This window comes from Microcaecilia unicolor, chromosome 5 (genome assembly GCF_901765095.1).
Source record: "Microcaecilia unicolor chromosome 5, aMicUni1.1, whole genome shotgun sequence".
Taxonomy (NCBI): domain Eukaryota; kingdom Metazoa; phylum Chordata; class Amphibia; order Gymnophiona; family Siphonopidae; genus Microcaecilia; species Microcaecilia unicolor.
In genome coordinates this window covers 158,708,105-158,729,106 of record NC_044035.1, presented here as the reverse complement: position 1 = coordinate 158,729,106, position 21,002 = coordinate 158,708,105, and the positions used below count along the sequence as shown (strand labels likewise).

The window sequence follows — 21,002 nt, the reverse complement described above, 5'->3', positions numbered from 1 at the left end:
TTTTAGCTCATGAGGATCCCCAAGCTCTGTCAGCTGAAAACTTCCTCCAAAGATGACAAGAACTCCCTTTTACCAAGCTTGGCAAGCAGCAGCAGCAGCAATTCCTTGAGCCACTGATGCCAATACCCCACCCATGCTTAGTTATCGGTGGCTCAAGGATGTTGCCGCCGACTGCCAAGCTTAGTAGAAGGGAATTTAGCTGCCTTCAGAGGAGGTCCTCAGCTCCCTACCAGCTGCAACAAGGATCAGGACTGGTGTTAGACATGCTAGGGCCCAGTGCAGAAATGAAAGAAGCCCCCCCCACACCAATTCCCTGTCCTCCCTGCCTCCCCTCCAATCTCTCCACCTGCCATTGCAATCACACTGATAGACCCTCACCAAATACAGAACAAGGGACGACAAATTAGAAATAGAAATATGTACACAAAAATTGAACTGGGAACTTTAGCACAGACAGATTTTTCTACACTCCCATATCAAAGAGTGGAAGTTCACACTTCAGACTGAACAGTTTTATATAGACATCAGTCTACAGAGGATAGCAAAGTAGAACTATGCATTTAGAAAAAGGTACAAGACCACTAATTGCCAATTAATAGGTTCTCATGAGGAATGAGGAAAGATGTGTCAGCTGTAGTTGCAGATGAATTAACTTCATCTCATATTTCAATTTTGTGTTATACAGGCCATTTGCTGTTCATCAGATAGTTGGCATATTTCAGAAAGCAATTTCTAAGATTTTCCGGTCAACTAACATCGTCATTTTCTGTCCTTTCAGCCCAACTTTATCTAGCTCAACACAGTAAACCACTATGATCAGCACTTCTATGAGGATCTGGTGGCTCAGGCAGGTCAGGGATCTGACAGCAGCCCAGCCTACCATGCAAGAGGCAGAGGAGGCCATTCCATAACTACATGACACAATGGAACGAGATGAGCGCTGATTCTATAACAGCACTTAGGCTTGCCTAAGATGTTATAGAAGAGTAGAGTAAAACCACTTCGGTGAGCCAAAAGTTAGGTGTGATCACGTATGCCCGCAAGATCAGTAGCTGGAGGAGCATGGGCATGGCACGGCACGGCATGGCATCAAGAGACACGCGCAACTTATGGAATGCTGTTATTTGCACATGTTGAACGGTACATTTAGGCATGCCCATGCTCCATCCCTGGGTATGCTCGCTTAATTATGCACCACAGCACTTTATAGAATGGCACATAGTGCATTTTGGCATGTATCTGACAATCAGAGTGGCATTTAGCATCTATTTACAGAATTAGAACACAAAGTAACCATACTGGGTCAGACCTTTTTTCCCAACAGTAGCCAATCCAGGTCAGAAATACCTGGCAGAAACCCAAATAGCAACATTCCATGATACTAATCCAGGGGCAAACAGTGGCTTCCCCATATCTATTTCAATAGCAGACTATGGACTTTTCCTCCTGGAACTTGTCCAAACCTTTTTTAAACCCAGCTATGCTAACCACTGTTATCACACCTCCAGCAACGAGTCCCAGAGCTTGAGTGAAAAAATATTTCTTCCGAAGGACCTGCAGTTGCTAAGTCTTGACTCCACTGCTAAACATTCATAACTCACCAGAGTTCCTAGCATCCCTCAATAAGAGGGAGACTCCCTTTTGTTTATCAAAACAAAATAAAAACAATGAAAAATCACCTTAGTCACCATTTCCCTTGTAAAACCACCCTGCTGCCACCCTCTCAGACATCTTTAAGTGCTGGGATGCTTGCCTTATATATACTCCTCTCCACAACAGCCCAACACTATGGGGTCTATCCTCTCTACATTGCCAGCACGTTCCATGTGAGGGAGAGCCTGAAATGGTTCTATTTTTATTAGGGACATCTTGAATTGGTAAGGTATTATATCATTAAACATATGAGTTGCAGGTCTAGTTTTCTAAAGAAGCACTACAAGCAATGTAGTTGCTACTGGCCTGGTTCTGCGTGTCGCCTATGACGTATTATGAAGTGCTCAAGAAGGCACAGCTGCTGATTAACATCTGGCTCTCTGGAGCAGGGCTAGTAGATACCACACTCATAGAAGATGTTGGTGGAAGCCAACTAAAGTTTTGACCTGCTGAAGAAATGCTGTGGTAGACATGAATTACCAAAAGCCACCACAAGTACCTGTTGGATCCTAGGAACAGGGCTTTAAGAAAGAAGGTGGGATCCTTTCAGCTGGTTATAGCTGGAATGGGCTAGCACCTGATAGGGGGAATAGCCTAGTAGTTAGAGCTATAAGTGCCAAATGTAATACAAATTACCCCTCCCTAGACACCATGAAAGAGCTTGCTCAATATTGGGGGTGCTCAGTACCCATTGGCACCCACAGAGCTGACTCCTATGATTACAGCAGGAAGTAGAGAACCAGGGAAGCTAGAGTTCATATCCCACTGCATCCCTTTCAGATTTTGGGCAAGTTGCTGAATTTGCCATTGCCTCAGGCAGAAGCTTAGATTATATGGAAATATCTACAATTCGTGAATGCAACTTGTCTTGAACTATTACTGAAAAGCTGTGAGCTAAATCCAAATAAATAAATATTAAGGCAGTTTAAAAAGTGAATAGCAGGAGACTGGAAACAGAGCCAGAGGTGCACTGGTCTGGTTTGGGGAAAGCTAGGGGTCATGGAAGAGGGATTACTTGAAGGTTGTAGAGCTCCTGGTCACATAATGAAAAATCACTGTATATGAGGACTGTGATCATGAAGCTCCTTGCAGAAGAACAGGACCAGGACTTCCTTAAGATTTCCTGAAGAAAAGCAGGACTGTATTTTCATGTATACAATAAGGCAAAACCAGGTCTAAATTTGCCACTTTTGGTGGGTGAGGTAGGTGGACCTTTTCTGTCACAATTCTACAACCACTACGTTCAGCTATCCTAATCTCTCAGCTCCAGTTGATTAGGAATACTCACACTATTCCTGGGCTTTAAGCTCTGCATCCAAGGTTGACCCAAGGGTATTCGGTGTCCTAGGTGAACCTTCAGCCATGTGCTTCCACACCACAGTCCAGCTTCTCCCCTTCCCAACCCCCTCCCCCCAGGTCCAGCATTGCCACCTCTTTACTTGCCAGCACTGCTGCTACCCTACCTTGGTCCTCCTGCTGAGCTGTTGCTGCTGCTATACAATGCAAGTGAGCCTGTTGGTGTGTTCTTGTGCACTCTATATGCTCATGGCTTGCTGGGTTCCGCCTCCTCTGACACACGCATCCTGCTGGAGGAAGCACAGGGCAGGATGCAGCAGGCCTTACATATGGTCAGGTACTCAAAGGTCTTCTGCTGTGCTGAGAGTGTCTATGAAGTTCTACTTTGCTGCTGTCTTTCAGCTGGTGCAGCTGAATTCTGCCTCCCTAGGGCCAGCCCTGTCTCCATCCCTAAAATAAGTTGGGATTCATTATCCCACTTTATTGGTCCCAGTAATCTAGATGGAGGAAGACGTTTGATCATTCCTAATTTTTGAACTTCCACCTCAAATACTGTAGTTGTAGTGCTGATTCTAATACTTGAAATTAGTGCTATAAGAGATACAGAAGAATAGAAAAATGATGCCAGATAAAGATCATATGGCCTATCCAGTCCATCTATCCATACCAACTACTAAGATCAACAACCCCTTAGGGATCCTTTCTGCTTGTCCCAAGCTTTTTATGAATTCCTGGTCTTTACCACTTCCACTGGGGGAGCTGTTTACTCATCCACAATCCTTTCCATAAATAAGTATTTCCTTAGATTACTCCGAGTATATCCCCTTTCACCCTTATCCTATGCTCTCTCATTCACAGGCCTCCTGTTCATTTATACCATGAAGGCATTTAAATGTATCAGACAATATCAGGAAGGGGAGACAGAAAAAGGAAATTAGTAAAAGCAGGATCCTATGCTTTTCACCTTAAATGCCACTGGAGCTGCAGGGGGGATCCAGTGGATCCGACTTTTACAGTGCTCAGGAACCAGCTGCTGTCATTTCCAGCTCCAGGATCCAGCTGTCAGCCTCTGGAGTAAATGCCAGATCCCATGCACTGGCTCCAAGAGCTGCAAATGACAGCAGCCCAGCAGAAACAGTTAAAAGCCGGATCCTCTGGACTGTATGCTTTTCATCTTAAAATCAGTCAGGGGATCTAGCAGATCCAGCTTTTACAACCATTTGCTGTTCATTTACAGCTCTGACAGCTAGTGGGCAGGATCCATCTTTTGTTCCGAGGGCTGCAATTCACAAAAGCCAGGGAAGGTGAGAATGGTGGGGGCCAGCACAGGGCAAGGTGGAGAGTAGAAAGTAAGATACAGTTTTTACTCACTCCCAAAAAAGGGGAGACTGGCCTTGATGCTCCCTCCAGGAATTGCCTCACTAGCTCTTGTTTTCAAATGTTTAGAGTAGAATGTGATAATTTGACCAGTTGAAAGGTCAAGGTTCAGGATGTTTTTAACCTTCTGAAAAGTAAAGAGGTCAGGTTTTATCATACACTGCAAAAGATTTCCTTGTTCTTTCTCCAAACATGTTTATGGTATATTAAGCTTGTATATCCATAACTAACCCAGTGCAACATTTTAACTAACACATTTGCCTAATACCAGGAGCAGCAGCACATTCAGCAGGGAAATCTCTTCGGCCAGAATCCAAGCTCGAGAATAAAAACTAAATAAGCAAGCAGGAGACATCTACACCTGCAGAGCAAGGAAGAGAGGCAGGGAAAGACAGATGGCAGCACTGAGAGCATATACGCTTTATTGAGTGCAGCCCAAGAATCACTTTCACGGCTGTACAAAGCCCTACTAATAAGCTGAATCAGCAGTGTGGAAACCTGTCTATTAAACCTCCTTTGTGGAAACAGCTCCTTCTCCCTCTTGAGGTAAAACATGGTACTGCACTTGAATGCCTCTATCACTATGAAACTAAGGCTGTCCGTAAAGAATCCAGTTTTGTTTTGTTTCCCCTGCTCCCCCCCCCCCACCTTTTCTTTCACAACTAAAAGGTAGGTGAGCCTCAACTGTACAAAAGGCAGCCATGAAGATGAGCGGTGAGAAGGCTGCAAATGGAATTGAGTGCTGGCAGACACACCAGAATGCGCGGCATGTACTTTGTACCATACTCTGTATTATCTCTGTGATACTGTGTACCATACTTTGTAAGCCGCACTGAACCTGCTATTGAGCGGGAAAGAGCGGGGTATAAATGCCACAAATAAATAATAAATAAACTGATCCTTCACATTACTAACATAAACACATGCAACACAAACATACTTACATACATACATGTAGATAGTAAGACATGCCAGTGCATGAACACACCTATGCATTCAAAACACACATGAGAATGCGAACATATATAAACTCAAATACACATGGGCACCAAAATAAATACAGTGGCATGAACCACATACATATACATCCATCTGATTGCCCAGTGCTATTCTCCCAAGTTAATAAAATCTAGTGATGCGTATGGCCACAGAAATTACAGTTTGTGTTCATTTAAAACACATTTTTTCCTAATTTTTGAGCATGTTTTTCTTGTTTGCTTGACGTATTTGTTTTTTTTATACATGCACATTATCCACTGGATTCTATATATAGCGCTGAGATTTCTGCACAGAAATCAAAGCATATTCCATAACAATGCACATAACCTAATTGGTTAACAAGCTAATCAGCGCCGATAATTGGATGTTAGCAACCAATTAGCAGTAATTGGCATTAATGAGAATTTACACACACTACTTACTAAGTGTAATCTGTACAATGGTGTGTGGAAATTCTAATGTTTGCTGCCAAAAAGGAGGCGTGGCCATGGGCGGTGCAAGAGCATTCCAAAAATTTATGCACAGGGTTATAGAATACACCTGCTCTGTGCCTAACATACCTATCAGTATTTACAACCAAGTTTTGCTTGGCATAAATGGATGTGCCTAGAATTAGGCACTGGCATGGCTGCTAGGCATATTCTATAAATCTGCTTAGGCGTATTCTATAAACCACACTTAAATTTATGCACGGTGTATAGATTATACCTAAGCGGAAATTTGTTCAACGCTGATTTTCCAGGTGCCATAAATAGAATCTGGACCTATATATATAAGAACTTACAAATGCATGCAATCGACTGGACGAGCAATAATTTGTAGGTATATTTGCATGCATGTGATTTTTAGGTGCCAAACAAAACCAAATGCATGCTCATGAATGCACACCCTTAATAAAAATATCACAGAGTCTTAAAACAACTACATGCACACATAGAAAATCTGGGTAGGGCAGTTCTTTATACAGTAGACTGGTTTTTCATCAGAACATATTTTTAGCCTGGTCCTGCTCTGTGATCATCAATGAGGAACACCCCAAAACTAGGCTCTGAACCAGCACTAAAATATGACCCTGCTGCCTTTAAAAGCCCTGACAGTAGTGCATTGGGAGGAATTGTGATTTTTCTCCCATTGGGTAAAGATGCAATAAGTGGATCTTCTCTCTGGTTCAACTCCAAGGAAATTTGCAATGCATGCCATGCAATTTTTTAATTTTTTTTGAGGAGCAGACGATACTTCAATTCATGAATGTGATCTTTTAAGATCATAGGAAATCTGCAGTGAGTCTCACATGCAAATGTGGCATTGCAGCTCTATTTTTTGAGCTATTTTTTCAGCATGGTGCCATCAGACCCCATAGTGCCAACAGGAAGCTAAAGGAACAGCTCTCTCAGCTGATATAATTAGCACTCAGATGAGATGTGTTAGGAAGGAGTATTCTAGGGATATCACTCATGACCACACTGTAAAATCCATCTCTTTGGGTCTATTCCAGATCATCCCTGCAGCAGAACACTAAGGAAGCGGCAATGTCTATCACTTATTATGGGATGTAAGGAAATACACAACACTAAAGCTCTTTGGCACAGCCACAGGTCAGCATGAAAGGTCTGGTGGTAAAGCCAATGGTGAATTCTAGTTTTTCATCTCTAGACAACACCAAACCATCAAGTATAGCCTGACCCAGCTTGGTTCTACTAAGTCCTTTTGCATCCTGGATTTTGTAATCTTGATTTTACCAGTTATAGTGGCACACACACAAGGGGAAAGTTCAACCTGCACAATCCTCTAGCTAGACTGCAGTGGGACTTTATATAGGGTTCTAGCATCCCTCAGAGTTAGTCAATATTCAGTAGTAGGATAAGAAAGATCTTCTAACTCAATTAGTCTCTGAAAATCAGAAAAGAAGTGTTCATGAACCCTAATGACAGAAGAGGGGAACATTATATATATTAGGGTTTGTTTGTTTGTTTTTTTTAAAAGAACTGTATGGAACGCCTAAGACAGGACAGATTTTTTTTGTTTGTTTGTTTCCACATGTTGCTCTGGTATGCTGGAAAAAAGCACAGCGCCCCTTGGTATTTTGAAAGAGGAAACACAAGGCAATATATTCATTAACCTGCAGACACACGTGAACATTTGCAAACACATGCAGGAACACACATACACACCAAACGCCACACTTATGCCCATGCAAACACATGCCTGAGTTTGCACACACACTTGCTACTTTAGTGATCCACTGTACATTCAGCTGTGGTTCTTTATCACGTGTTGTCCCACTGTTACTCTCCTTCCAGCCTACTGCCTGCACTGTTCCCAGCAGCCTGACCCAACTGTGCAATCCGTTTCTACCAGATGTAGCCACCATCATCGGCCTCTCCTTCCTCTTCCTCCGCCTCCTCTCCAGTTTCCTCCGTTTCTTTTTCTTCTTCATCCTCCCAGCCGACACCACTCCCAAAATCTCCTGAGAAGCCAACTAGGTCATCTACAAGAGAAAGAAGAGAACAGCCCGTTGTTATTACAAGGGACAGTGTCCTGTTGCAACCACTGCTTCCATGCCTGGAGTGCTATGAACCAGGTATTGAGAGCAAGTAACAGCACCCTTAAGCTCAGTCTTCCAAAGGTTACACCCATTCATTCCAAAACTGTCCTTTATTTAAAACTACTAGGAAAAGTACCATATAGGTTGGCATATATTTGGAAAGTCTCAAAATGGCAAACCTATCACAATAGTGTTTTATAGGAACCTTCAAAACTCGGCAGTTATGAGCAGATCTTAGGCTACGTGAATAAGTTGTGGAACAAATGAGGTGAATGTAGCTGTGTAGCCTAAGATTTGCCCTTAACACCCAGGTTTCTGAGGTTCCTATACAAACTTATTGTGATCGGTTGTTTATTTTGTATCTGTTATTAAAAGGGCTGAGAGAAATTTCTCAGAGAGCTGGCACAGAGTGTGACAGGTCCAAAGCCTGTCAGGTTGTGAAAGGGCATTTTCCTTTAAAAGGAGGCAGAACTACAGGTCCCCTAAGACCTTGCACCACAGCAGGGGATACCATGGAGATATCCAGCATAATGTCAAAATGGAATGCAAAGCTATAATGAGCTAATTACTGTACAAATGTGCATGCAAAGTGATGTACAGCCATTTTCTGAATGATGCACAGAAGAAGCCCCTTCCTTTACTGTCAAAATTTTAACGGGTGGTCAGGAACTGTTGGTACTGCCTAGAATGAAAGCTGAAACAGTGGTGGGAAGAATCAGCCTGTGAAATCATCGGGACCTAAGAGTGATTTCCTGCCTTCCAGCACAGCAGTTCTGTTTATTTTAATCACCCACTGCTGTGTTCAGAGAAGAAAGATTTGGAACAGTTAAGAGAAGGAAGATCTGGAACAGTTCTCATGCCCCGTTGCTTCAGTAAAGTATGCTGCTTCGGCCCTGGAAGCACAGAAGTTTTCAAAGTAAAAAAAAGCTTTTGCACAGCTTTCATACATGCAGCTTCTTTGCGTGTATGAGCCAATCACAGCACATTTCCAGCTTCTCATGTGCAGATCTCTGAAATTCTCCATCCCCACCCTCGGAGCTCCCTGCTTGAGTCGTTCCAGCCTGGTCTCAAGTTCTCTAGCCACAGCTGCAAGTCAGGAGAGTGCAGGCAGTTTTTCAAAAGAAAAAAGGCTGCACTGGTTTTTATACAAGCATGCTTGTCTGCGTGTATGAGAACCATCTGTAGCATGCGCAGAGCAGCCATGCTTAGCGATGGTCTGCTCTGCACATGCTCAGCTGGCCGACTGGCTTTCCTCCTATTGCATGCAAATGAGCTGGGTCACAAAAGTAACGAGCAGCTCATTTGCATGTGATTCTCTTTGGGAATCCATCTGTATTTCCAACAAGTCAGTAATTCTTACCGATTTAAAAATACGAATGGATTCTTAACAGGGATCTTAGTGCATCTGGGCCTTTGGGCTTACGAATGAGGAAAGTGTTTCTGATGTTATTGTGGGTGATCATCTGACATTCAGTGATCACCGGATGGTGTGGCTTAATGTAAGTTATCACGGTGTTTCCCAAATGAAGTCTATGCCAACCAAAGAGTTTAACAATAAAAATAAGTTTATTATTTAAACACAAAAACAGTAGTATTTATCCACTGTTCTTTCTACAGTGCTCATTGATGTCAACAACAAAACAAACATGGATATTTCAGAAACATTTTCAACCTTTCGGGAGCACTATCAGATAAGTATCTCTTTTTAGTAACAGTATAAAATTAAGTCATAAAGTTAACTGGCATTATTAGTTAACCCTTGAATTTAATACTTTTTGTTTAATTCTTGTTCAGATCTGACATCTACGCTGGTTCAAAACAGGTAAATATAGTCTTCCCCTTTCTTTCCCCTAACTTCCCAGTCTCTGTCCACTCCCATTCCTTTGAGACCCAGTTTATGGTTTTGAGAACACTTAGAAGGACTTCAAGCTCTTTTAAATACTTTTCTTTCTTTCGGTGGGTACCAAGTGCTCTTCCTCTCTGTTCTTCACCACGGCCAGGAGTCAGGTCCTGGAATACTTAGTACTCTATCTCACAAACTAAAAAAAATGAAATCTAATCCCTATCCAATTATGTTATCATACCAAAACGTAGGAACAATTAACTTTTAGGTTTTATGTTTTTCACTAGCTACCCAAAAAGAAAAATTAATTTGGTAACCCTAAGCTAGCCCTCCCACTTTAAATCAAAGATTTTTCAATCACTCACACAGGCATCCTTCAGTTTCAGGCCCCTGCTAAGTTTAATTATTTTTCCTTCCAAGTGATTCACTCCTTCAATCACTTTTATCTCTTAAAAACCATCACGTTTCTCCTTAAGGTTCAGTTGAATAAGAGAATTACCCAGATATTATTCCTTCAGGGTAACTCAGAGCTTGCACTTATTTGACAGTATCTGTGACCATCAAATAGTCCTCAGTACCTGAGCTTGGGCTAAAACACCCAGTGCTCGGGTTCAAACAACACTGTCAACTTACTTCTTCTATATCAGTGGTTTCCAAATCTGGTCCTGGAGGCACCCCAGCCGGTCAGGTTTTCAGGATACCCACAATGAATATTCATGAGAGAGATTTGCATGCAGTGGAGGTAGTGCTTGCAGATCTCTCTCATGAATATTCATTGTGGATATCCTGAAAACCTGACTGGCTGGGATGCCTCCAAGACCAGGTTTGGGAACCACTGTTTTATATCATTCTGACAGTGCCCTGAAACTTTTAGAACTCCGACAGCAGCTTCAAATGTCATTAAATTCTAAAAACAGCTGTTGTCATTTTTTTCCCTATTAGGCACAGCAAAATACAACATTTAGTTATCACAAGAGTCTTCAGCGCACACACAAAAGAGAATAACTTTTCAAATTCCTCTCTCACTCGTCCCACCTTCTACTCATTCAATTAATCAATTCTCAGCCTTGAGCCAAAAGTCACCACAGGTTTCAGAGTTTAACTAAATCACCAGTAGCTTTAACTCACTCTCAGTTTCAGCTCTTTCAATTCAACCTCCCAACTGCCAATGGATGTAGCATAGAATCTTTTTAGACTCTAGCCTCGAGACCCCCCAACATGACCCGGTTCCTGAAATTGGGCCAACTCCGCTCAGGCCTGAATCCTCCTGTACATGCGTAAAACCATACTTCTCCTGCTACTGTTCCACACTGCCTGTCTCTTTCACCAGGGCCGGTCTTAGCAAGTGCGGGGCCCTATGCAGACCAATTTGATGGGGCTCCACCCTAGCCCCGCCTCACCCTAGCTCCAGGGCCGGCCGCCGCTCCCTCCGAGCTGCTCCCTCCGAGCCGCTCCCTCCCAGCTCCAGGGCTTCCCCCCCCCAGGGCCCCCAGCTCCAAGGCCCCCTTCCCTGCTCCAAGGCCCCCTCCTCCCCCTCCCTCCCTCCCTCCCAAACTCAAAAGTACCCGTGCAGCAGAGTTCTGAGCAACCCACAAAGCCTGAAAGTTGTACGTGGCAAACCGCACAACAAAGCATTACAATAATCAATAGAAGGTGACACATAACTCTGTAGCACAGTACGAAAATTCTCCATGGAAAAATGTCCGAAATCTAGATATCATCCACAGTTTAAAGAAAATAACCTTAACCATAGCAGCCACCTGTGGTCTAAAAGACAGCCTTGTGTCCAAAATCACTAAACTATGAAGCGAGAAAACCACTGGTACAAAAACAGAATCTAACTCAAATCCAGAAACAGGACATGGTTCTCCTAAATGGGACAACTATAAAATTTGCATCTTTGCAACATTCAATGAAAGACCATTCGCATGCATCCAGAGTTGCACGCTCTGAAAGGAAGTCCTCATCTACGCAATATCATCATGTTTTTTAGAAGGAACTGGAAAAAATTGAAGATGTCTGCATAAAGATGATAACTAACCCCCAGATCAACCAGCACCTGGAATAAAAGATGCATAAAAATAAAACAAATAAATATACAAATTAAGCAAAATTGCTGATAAGCAGGAGCCTCGGCACTCCAGAAACCACAGGTACCCACCACAAAACAGAAGTATGCTGAGCCACTTGATAAAAATGCCATCCCAAAAGAACAGCATAGCACGATTGACCATATCAAAAGCAGCTGCAACATCCAATGTTATCAACAAATACTGCTGCCCCTGCTCAAAACCAAGATAAATTTCATCAGTCATTGTAAGAAGTAAAGTTTCCGTATTATGCTTTGATTGAAAGCCAAGCTGGCATGAATTCAATAAAGACTGTTGCTCTACAAAATCATTGAGCTGAAACAACACAATCTTCTCAAGCACCTTCACAAGAAAACTCAAATTAGAAATAGGGCGAAAGCTATCAACCGCTATCCACACACAACAATGGCATCTTCAATAAAGGCCGCACAACTGCTTTCTTCAAAGTCTCAGGAACAACAGCCTCAGCCAACATCCGATTAATAACCAGAACCATAGAGTCTGCAATATCCCAGGTATTAACTTTGCCCCTCTAGGCTCACTTCCTCCTGGGGCGGGATCAGTGCTGTTAAGGTGGCTCAGGGTAGTTAGAGAAGGATTTTTCTTAAGGGTGAGGGGCAGTGTTCTATAAACCCAGTCACAGGCTGGTACCAGGGCTGTGCCAAGGGTCTCTGGTGCCCCCCTGCAGACTATCAGTTGGTGCCCCCCCCCCCCCGTCTCGCTTCTTCATTAGATGTTTCTCCATTGCTACCTGTCTTTCCTTTAGACTGAAAACTACAGGCCCAGCCAGACCTGACAAAAGGGTCTACCACACCCTTCAATGTCAAGCATATACTAGAAAACTGTAAATTAGCTTACACAGGAAAGCAGTTTAAAAAAATAAACACAATTCCTGCTGTTTCTTAACACTGCTCTCCAGAGAAAGCACTGCCTTTATAAAGAGGCTTTTCAGTGGGACTTAGCCTATTAAAAACTATTAGCATAATTAGGAATGGCCAGCCCTTGTAACTGCAGAGACCTAAGCTTTGATTATGCATGTTCCTGTCTTTGTTACAGTGTGTGTGTGTGTGTGTGGGGGGGGGGGGGGGGGGGGGTCTCTTCATCTCATTTACATAGTCTGACCTCCCTGGCTCACTGGGAGCCCAGTCTTTTGGAGACTGCTATACATTGCAAAATAAGATAGCAGATGTAAATTCTCAAAGTGGACATATTCCAAACACTAAAATGAAAATAAAACGATTTTTTTCTACCTTTGTTGGCTGGTGACTTTCTTTTTCTGATCATGCTGGCCCAGTATCTGATTCTGTTGCTGGTATCTGTCCTCTTAACTCTGTTTCCAGGGCTTCCTTTCCACTGTATGTATCCCTCATTGATAAGTCTCTGACTCTAAAGTTTAGCAATTTCATTAAAGCAAAATGTATTTTCAAATATCACAAACTCTCCCTATCCAAGCAGAATGTTTTATATAAAAACAAACACACAAAAAAAGCAATCAGATTTTTACTTACCAGCTATTCTACACTATACATCAGCTAAACTTTCTCTTTGAACCTCAGCCAATTAAATGGATTTTAGCTGTAGCTATGATAATTATGTACACATCATTGCAGTCATGCCCTCCTCTCAGTGTACATGCTCAAAAAAACAAAAACTTTGAACCACTTACAGATAACAATTACACTATTTATTTTTTATTTCTCCCCAGTCTCACTTGCACACCTGCCTCCAAACCTGTTCTCTTTAATTTGAATGTTGTTCCAGCTCACCCTGAATGAAAGTTGTTCACACACCAAAGCCATAAATAGCTGCTGGTTGTACTCTTTGAAGCAGCTTTAGCAGAGCAGCGTGTCTGTCTCAGCACTGCTGGGCTATCTTCACTTCCTGATGCGGGAAGGGCAGGGGAGAGAGGAGAATCACAACTTCAGGTAAAAGATTTTGCAAGTGAGTGGCGCCCTCTAGAGGTCAGCGCCCCCCCTGCGTTGCTTACCTCGCTTACCGTGTCAGCACGCCCTGGCTGGTACTTTTCAACATTTTTGTAAGTGATATTGCTGAAGGGCTGTCTGTGGTGTAGATAACATGATGACAGACCTAGAAAAGCTTGAAGAATGGTCCACTGCATGCAAATCTGTCTCATGAATATTCATTGTGGATATCCTGAAAACCTGCCTGGCTGGGGTGCCTCCAGGACCAGGTTTAGCAACCACTGGTTTAGAGGAAGAAGTATATTTGTGCACAAAAGGGGAACAGGACTTGCTCTGATTGTCATCACAGAAAAATGGTATATCAAGTCCCATCCCCCTTTCCCTTTAAGGTGGCTAAACAGGTAGAAAAGGCAATGGTGAAAGGTAGAAGGATGCTTGGGTGTATAGGGAGAGGAATGGTCAACAGAAAAAGGAGGTGATAATGCCGCTGTATAAGACTGGTGAGACCTCATTTAGAATACTATGTACAATTCTGGAGACCATACCTTCAAAAATATATAAACAGAATGGAGTCAGTCCAGAGGGCGACTACTAAATTGGTCAATGGTCTTCATCATAATGTGTATGGGGACAGACTTAAAGATAAATAACCAAATACAAATTTCCACTAAGCAATCCACAATTCAGAAAATAAGAAGCAATATAAGCACTGGCAAGTTAGATGCAATGCTTTGATAAAGAATATGAAAAGAAACTTGTTGCAGAGGCAAAAACTCACAGTAACAACTTTTTTAGGTACATCAGAACCAGAATGCCATAGAAAATGTACTTATTATCCAAGTATTTGATTAGACATTTACATGGATAGGCTAGCAAAAAGCTAGCTCCCAAAGCTTTAACTTAATCTCTCAATGATAGAAACTCTCTTCTTTTTTCCTGAGTAAATCTAGTGACATCTGGGTAGATCCACAAGCGAGATCCCAAAAACGTTTTTTGAGCATTTTTGAAATATAGTTTCATAATAGAATTAAGGTCTTGCTCAAAAACCAGAGAAACTAGCAAAGTTGAACGAGTATAAATTTCAGGCAATGAATTTTCAAGAAAAGCTGTTAAATTTTGTAATCCATCCTCTTGCATTCCCTGTGCTTCTGATTTTCTCCTTTGTTCCTCCATCTTCTTCTATGAACCTGAACAATTGAAAAGCTTTATTGGATCAAAGAAGATTGTCAAATGACCTATTGGACTAAGGGAAATAATGAAGTATTGACTACCCGTGGGGCGGTCTAGGTCCTATTGCCTAAATAAGAAAAATAATTTGTTTTTGTTCTCCTCAATTTCTTTGACTTCCCCCTAAAGTGTTTGTGGTCTAAGATAGGAAAATATTGTTTCTATTGATATGAGAAATATTATTGTAATTTCTTTTGTTTGATATTTCAATTCCGAGTTTTCTTTAACAAGTGTATCTTGTAATTATGTGAAATTATAAATAAATAAATTAAAAAAAAAAAAGAACCAGAATGCCTGTGAGGGAATCTGTGGGACTGTTAGATTATGAAGGAGCAAAAGGGGGACTTGAGGAGGACACAGGACACTTGGGGAGGACAAGGTCATAGTGGAAAGATTGAATGAATTCTTTGCTTTGGTCTTTATGGAAGAAGATGTAAAAGATCAACCTGTACCAGAAATGATTTTCAAGGGTGATGATGCAGAGGAACTGAAAGAAATCTCGGTGAACCTGGAAGGTGTACTGAGCCAAATCGACAAATTAAAGAATAGTAAATCACCTAGACCGGATGGCATGCACCCTAGGGTACTGAAAGAACTCAAACATGGAATTGCTGATCTGCTGTTAGTGATCTGTAACCTGTCATTAAAATTGTCTGTAGTACCTGAAGATTGGAGGGTGGTCAATGTAAGTCCAATTTTTAAAAAGGGTTCCAGGGGTGACCTGGGAAGTTATAGACCAGTAAACTTGACATTGGAGCCTTTCCTGGCTGGTTAAATATTGCTGAATATCAGCCAGAGTGTGCTTAACTTGGATGCCAGCATTTACACCAGATTTCAGCAGGCGTAAGTCTGGCACGTAAAGTTAAGTGCAGGAATCAGCCCTAGATGCGCACCCTTTATAGAATAGGGCTGCCTGTTTTTTTTCAGTGCCATTTTTTGAGCACCATTTACAGAATTTCCCCCATAATTTATACTTACATATCAGCTAACTGACAGGCAGATGATCAAAAGCTCCGCGCTGTTCCAAACAGCGCTCTAAAATAGTGCTGGAACAGCACGGGGCGCTATTAGATGTATGATCAGAGATAATGCATGCAAATTTAAGCAGCACAATTATCTGATTATGGGGTAGAAGTGCGGGAGAATTGTTCCTGAGCATGCGCTCAGCACAATCCTCCCACACTTGTTTGACAGGTCTGGGCTGGAGACCAATGAAAAGAGAAGGACGCCCATCTTTAAATCGGAAGATGGACGTCCTCAACTGCCCTGTTGCAGGGACGGCCAAATTTCAAGGGAGTGTCAGAGGTATAGTGACGTGGCCATTGAGGACGTCCAAAATTTGGACGTTTCTGCAATGGGCAGTTAAGGACGTCCAAAATTAGATGTTTCTATGAGAAAGACATCTTTCACATAGAAACATCCAATTTTGGATGTCCTTAACTGCCCATTGCAGAACCGTCCAAAATTTGGACATCCTCAACTGCCCCATCACAGTTGGACGTCCTCAATTGCCCTCGCTGGCAGGTTTGCTGTAGGGGGGAATGGGGGCCTGCCAGCATGCAAATGCATGCTGGACAGGGTTCACCATTCCTCCCCAATGATCTGCAAACCCTAACGCCAGCTCGGAGCTGGCGTAGGGTTTGTCGCGGCCAGCGACCCAATCTTTGGCGCGCTGGACGCTGATCATTGGGGATGAATGCGTTAAGCGCTGATTAGCATGCATTTGCAGGCTACTTGCGCTAAGAGCCCTGTTTAGCATGCAATTTGCATGCTACTTGCGCTAAGAGCCCTTGAGTGCATTGTTTCACGCGCTCGAGGGCTCTGATCATGGGGCGGTAGTAAACGCTGGCGCTAGTATGGTGCTAACAGACTCTAGTGCCGGCATTTGCTTTTGATCATCTGCCTGTATATGAATAAAAGGCAATTCTGTAATACTATCACATTCGTGGGCAAGTGTATACTTACACACATAAGTACCAGCACAGCGTCTAAGTGTTCTTCTATATGGGTGCCTGTAAGTGGCATAGCATGTAAATGCAAGAGGACATCTGGGCGGGCAATGGAAAAGGCTCTCACCTACTTGTTAACTCACAGAACACATCCCTGCTGCATTTATCTGACTGCAGTTGCACTATCTCCATGGCTGATGTACCTGCAGATGTAGAAATCTAAGGTGTACTGGATTATGCTACTATTCTACAATGGATTCTGGGTGCCCAGGTGCCATTATAAAATAGACTTTTACCATATACCCTCGGGGTGCCTAAATGAAGGTGTCCACTTATACAATTGCCCTCATAGTGCTGTGGAATATAGGAATAACTGAAATATCTAGCTTAATCTCAAGAGTTTTATTGAAAATTGACTGGCTGTATATTTGATGGGTTGGTTGTATTAGCTGGGTTTTGGTAAATGATACATAACAACATGTTGCCATACTGGGACAGACCGAAGGTCCTTCAAGCCAGCATCCTGTTTCCAACAGTGGCCGATCCAGGTCACAAGTACCTGGCAAGATCCCCGAACAGCAAAACAGATTTTATGCTGCTTATCCTAGAAATAAGCAGTGGATTTTCCTATGTCCATCTAAATAATGGCTTATGAATTTTTCTTTTAAGAAGTTATCCAAACCTTTTTTAAACCCTGCTAAGCTAACTGCTTTCACCACATTCTCTAGCAAAGCATTCCAGAGTTTAATTACATATTGAGTGAAGAAATATTTTCTCCAATTTGTTTTAAATCTACTATTTAGTCATTTCATTGTGTGCCCCTTAATCCTAGTATTTTTGGAAAGAGTAAACTGTCTTTCTTCTATGTTTGTGCAGCGCTGCGTAAGCCTTGTAGCGCTATAGAAATGCTAAATAGTAGATTCACATCTACCCATTTCACTCCAACTAGTATTTTATAGATCACTATCATAACCAATATTATTTAAATACTACCAAGCGCCTAAGTAAATGCACTAGTTGGCAGTCTTAGTCAAGCATCCACAGTTGGAGACAGGATTCTAGTGCTAGATACATGGACATATGATCTGAAGTGTGGGACAGGCATGTGGAATCCCTTAGGAAAAGGAGGAGTTAGTGGGTACTGAGGAAGGGCAGACTGATTGGCCACTTAGCCCTTATCTGCCATCATGTTTCTATGAACCAGTTTGACAGTTTAATATCTGCTTAGTAAGGAAGCCGAGGACTGAAGTCTAAGCCTTACCCTGTCCCATTTCCTCCGTTCAGATTTGATCTGAATGAACTCTTTCATCTGTTCTTTGCAAAAATCCTTGCCAGGAGCCTCACTTTCCTCATTCTCTTAACATCTATGCCAGATGTTCCCCCAATAAAGGTTGTCAACATACAGAAAGACCTGGAACAGCCCCTCCATAATCAGACCAGCCCTGCATTGAGATTCTGAAAATGGAATCAATACATATAGAGGTTGAATATCCATGCCAGCATGTATAATCTATATGCTTATGTGGCTATGTCCCAGAACACCCTCACCTCACCTCTTTTTTCTCTATGTATAGTGGATTTATATATATAGAACTGGGGGGAGGGGCAACTGGGTTCCTCCATTTAGGCATCCCAAGGCTGCGTTCCCTTAGGCACCTAGGTTCCATTACGGAATGCAAATGTAACCTGATATTGGCACTCCTAACATTTAGGCACCCATAGTTACACCCGAACTGGTGTATGTGTGGGTGCCTAAATGTTTCATTATGACTGTTCTGTGAATCAGGATCTCTTATCGACTACAGCTAGTTCTGTCTCGGGGAAACAGCTCTGCCTATGACAGTGTTCTCTATTCAGGCCTCAGGACACACCCAGCCAGTCAGGATTTCAAGACTCCTACAATGAATATGAATGAGATAAATTTGCACACACTACCTCCATTGCAAAGAAGAGTATTCTGAAAGACTGACTGACTAGGTGTGCCCTAAGCACTGGGTTGAAAACCCTGGGTTACGGCCAAGCTTCGCCATTAGCAGCCAAAACAAGTGCAGTGAATATAAGCAAGATTAGCACTCATTCACCCAGTTGTGAGGCCTCAGAGCATTCTGGAAGATTTTAATGCACTGATAAAAACGTGTTCCCTACAACCTCTCTCATTTCCTAAGGTCCAGTCAATGACAACTGCTTTTTCTCCTTCCTCTGAGTAGTAATGCATTATACATTCCTTCACCTTTAGCAATCAGACATTTTTTTTTGTGAAACTTTCTCCTGCTCAGCTTGAGGTGCAAATTCTCTCACACACATTTTAGGTGAAAATTGTAAACCTGGCTATTCAACCAGGTTTTTTTTCCCCTTTACAATAATTGACCCTGATTGGTCTCATGCAGGATCAGTATTAGCATAGCACCTCTCATTCTCTTTTTCCTCCTAGTCCACCCTTGAACTTCTTCAGAATGTAATCACCATTTCTTCTCCCTCCAACTGTTTTTCTCTTTCATATCTGAAGAAATTGCAGAGTCATGGAATCGGAGGTAGGGTATTATTATGGATTAAGAACTGGTTGAAAGATAGGAAGCAGAGAGTAGGATTGCGTGGCCAGTATTCTCAGTGGAGGAGGGTAGTTAGTGGGGTCCCGCAGGGGTCTGTGCTGGGTCCGTTGCTTTTTAATGTATTTATAAATGACCTAGAGATGGGAATAACTAGTGAGGTAATTAAATTCGCCGATGACACAAAATTATTCAGGGTCGTCAAGTCGCAGGAGGAATGTGAACGATTACAGGAGGACCTTGCGAGACTGGGAGAATGGGCGTGCAAGTGGCAGATGAAGTTCAATGTTGACAAGTGCAAAGTGATGCATGTGGGTAAGAGGAACCCGAATTATAGCTACGTCTTGCAAGGTTCCGCGTTAGGAGTTACGGATCAAGAAAGGGATCTGGGTGTCGTCGTCGATGATACGCTGAAACCTTCTGCTCAGTGTGCTGCTGCGGCTAGGAAAGCGAATAGAATGTTGGGTGTTATTAGGAAGGGTATGGAGTCCAGGTGTGCGGATGTTATAATGCCGTTGTATCGCTCCATGGTGCGACCGCACCTGGAGTATTGTGTTCAGTACTGGTCTCCGTATCTCAAAAAAGATATAGTTGAATTGGAAAAGGTACAGCGAAGGGCGACGAAAATGATAGTGGGGATGGGACGACTTTCCTACGAAGAGAGGCTGAGAAGGCTAGGGCTTTTCAGCTTGGAGAAGAGACGGCTGAGGGGAGATATGATAGAAGTGTATAAAATAATGAGTGGAATGGATCGGGTGGATGTGAAGCGACTGTTCACGCTATCCAAAAATACTAGGACTAGAGGGCATGAGTTGAAGCTACAGTGTGGTAAATTTAAAACGAATCGGAGAAAATTTTTCTTCACCCAACGTGTAATTAGACTCTGGAATTCATTGCCGGAGAACGTGGTACGGGCGGTTAGCTTGACGGAGTTTAAAAAGGGGTTAGATAGATTCCTAAAGGACAAGTCCATAGACCGCTATTAAATGGACTTGGAAAAATTCCGCATTTTTAGGTATAACTTGTCTGGAATGTTTTTACGTTTGGGGAGCGTGCCAGGTGCCCTTGACCTGGATTGGCCACTGTCGGTGACAGGATGCTGGGCTAGATGGACCTTTGGTCTTTCCCAGTATGGCACTACTTATGTACTTATGTACTTATGTATGTACTTATCATTTAAACTGCTTTGACATGATAAGAATAGATTAACCACTTTGCCTGATGAGACCACAGTGCAAGCAGCTGGTCTTTACCATTTCCTTTGTCAAAGAGGCATTGAAGGTGTCACTCAGCCTCAATGTGCTCAAACTCTAGGATGTTGACTTTCTGTAAGTGATTTAAAATATACAATTCTAAATGCATGTAATATTTTTTTTTTATTACTGTTAGGTGCAGAGATGCCAAAGGTGACTCTTTCACCATCACAATTGGCCAATGAGTGAGGTTTCCTAGTGGTGCATGCTGTTTTGCTTTCTAAATGCAGCTGAGGCTCTAGGGCAGCGGTTCTCGACATTTTCAGTTTGATGATGTTCAAGTTATGTGATGCACAGTAGAC

General features: G+C 42.6%; 1 protein-coding gene across 1 annotated transcript in view; it reads right to left on the bottom strand.

Moving 5' to 3' along the window:
* Positions 1 to 7,580: 7,580 nt before the first annotated feature.
* Positions 7,581 to 21,002, bottom strand: part of SPOCK2 (SPARC (osteonectin), cwcv and kazal like domains proteoglycan 2) — a 234,783-nt gene continuing 221,361 nt past the window's right edge. Inside the window, exon 11 of the mRNA XM_030204904.1 lies at positions 7,581 to 7,813. Within this exon, the coding sequence (XP_030060764.1) occupies positions 7,677 to 7,813 (137 nt within the window). The 3' untranslated portion in view covers positions 7,581 to 7,676. The remainder of the gene's footprint in view (positions 7,814 to 21,002) is intronic.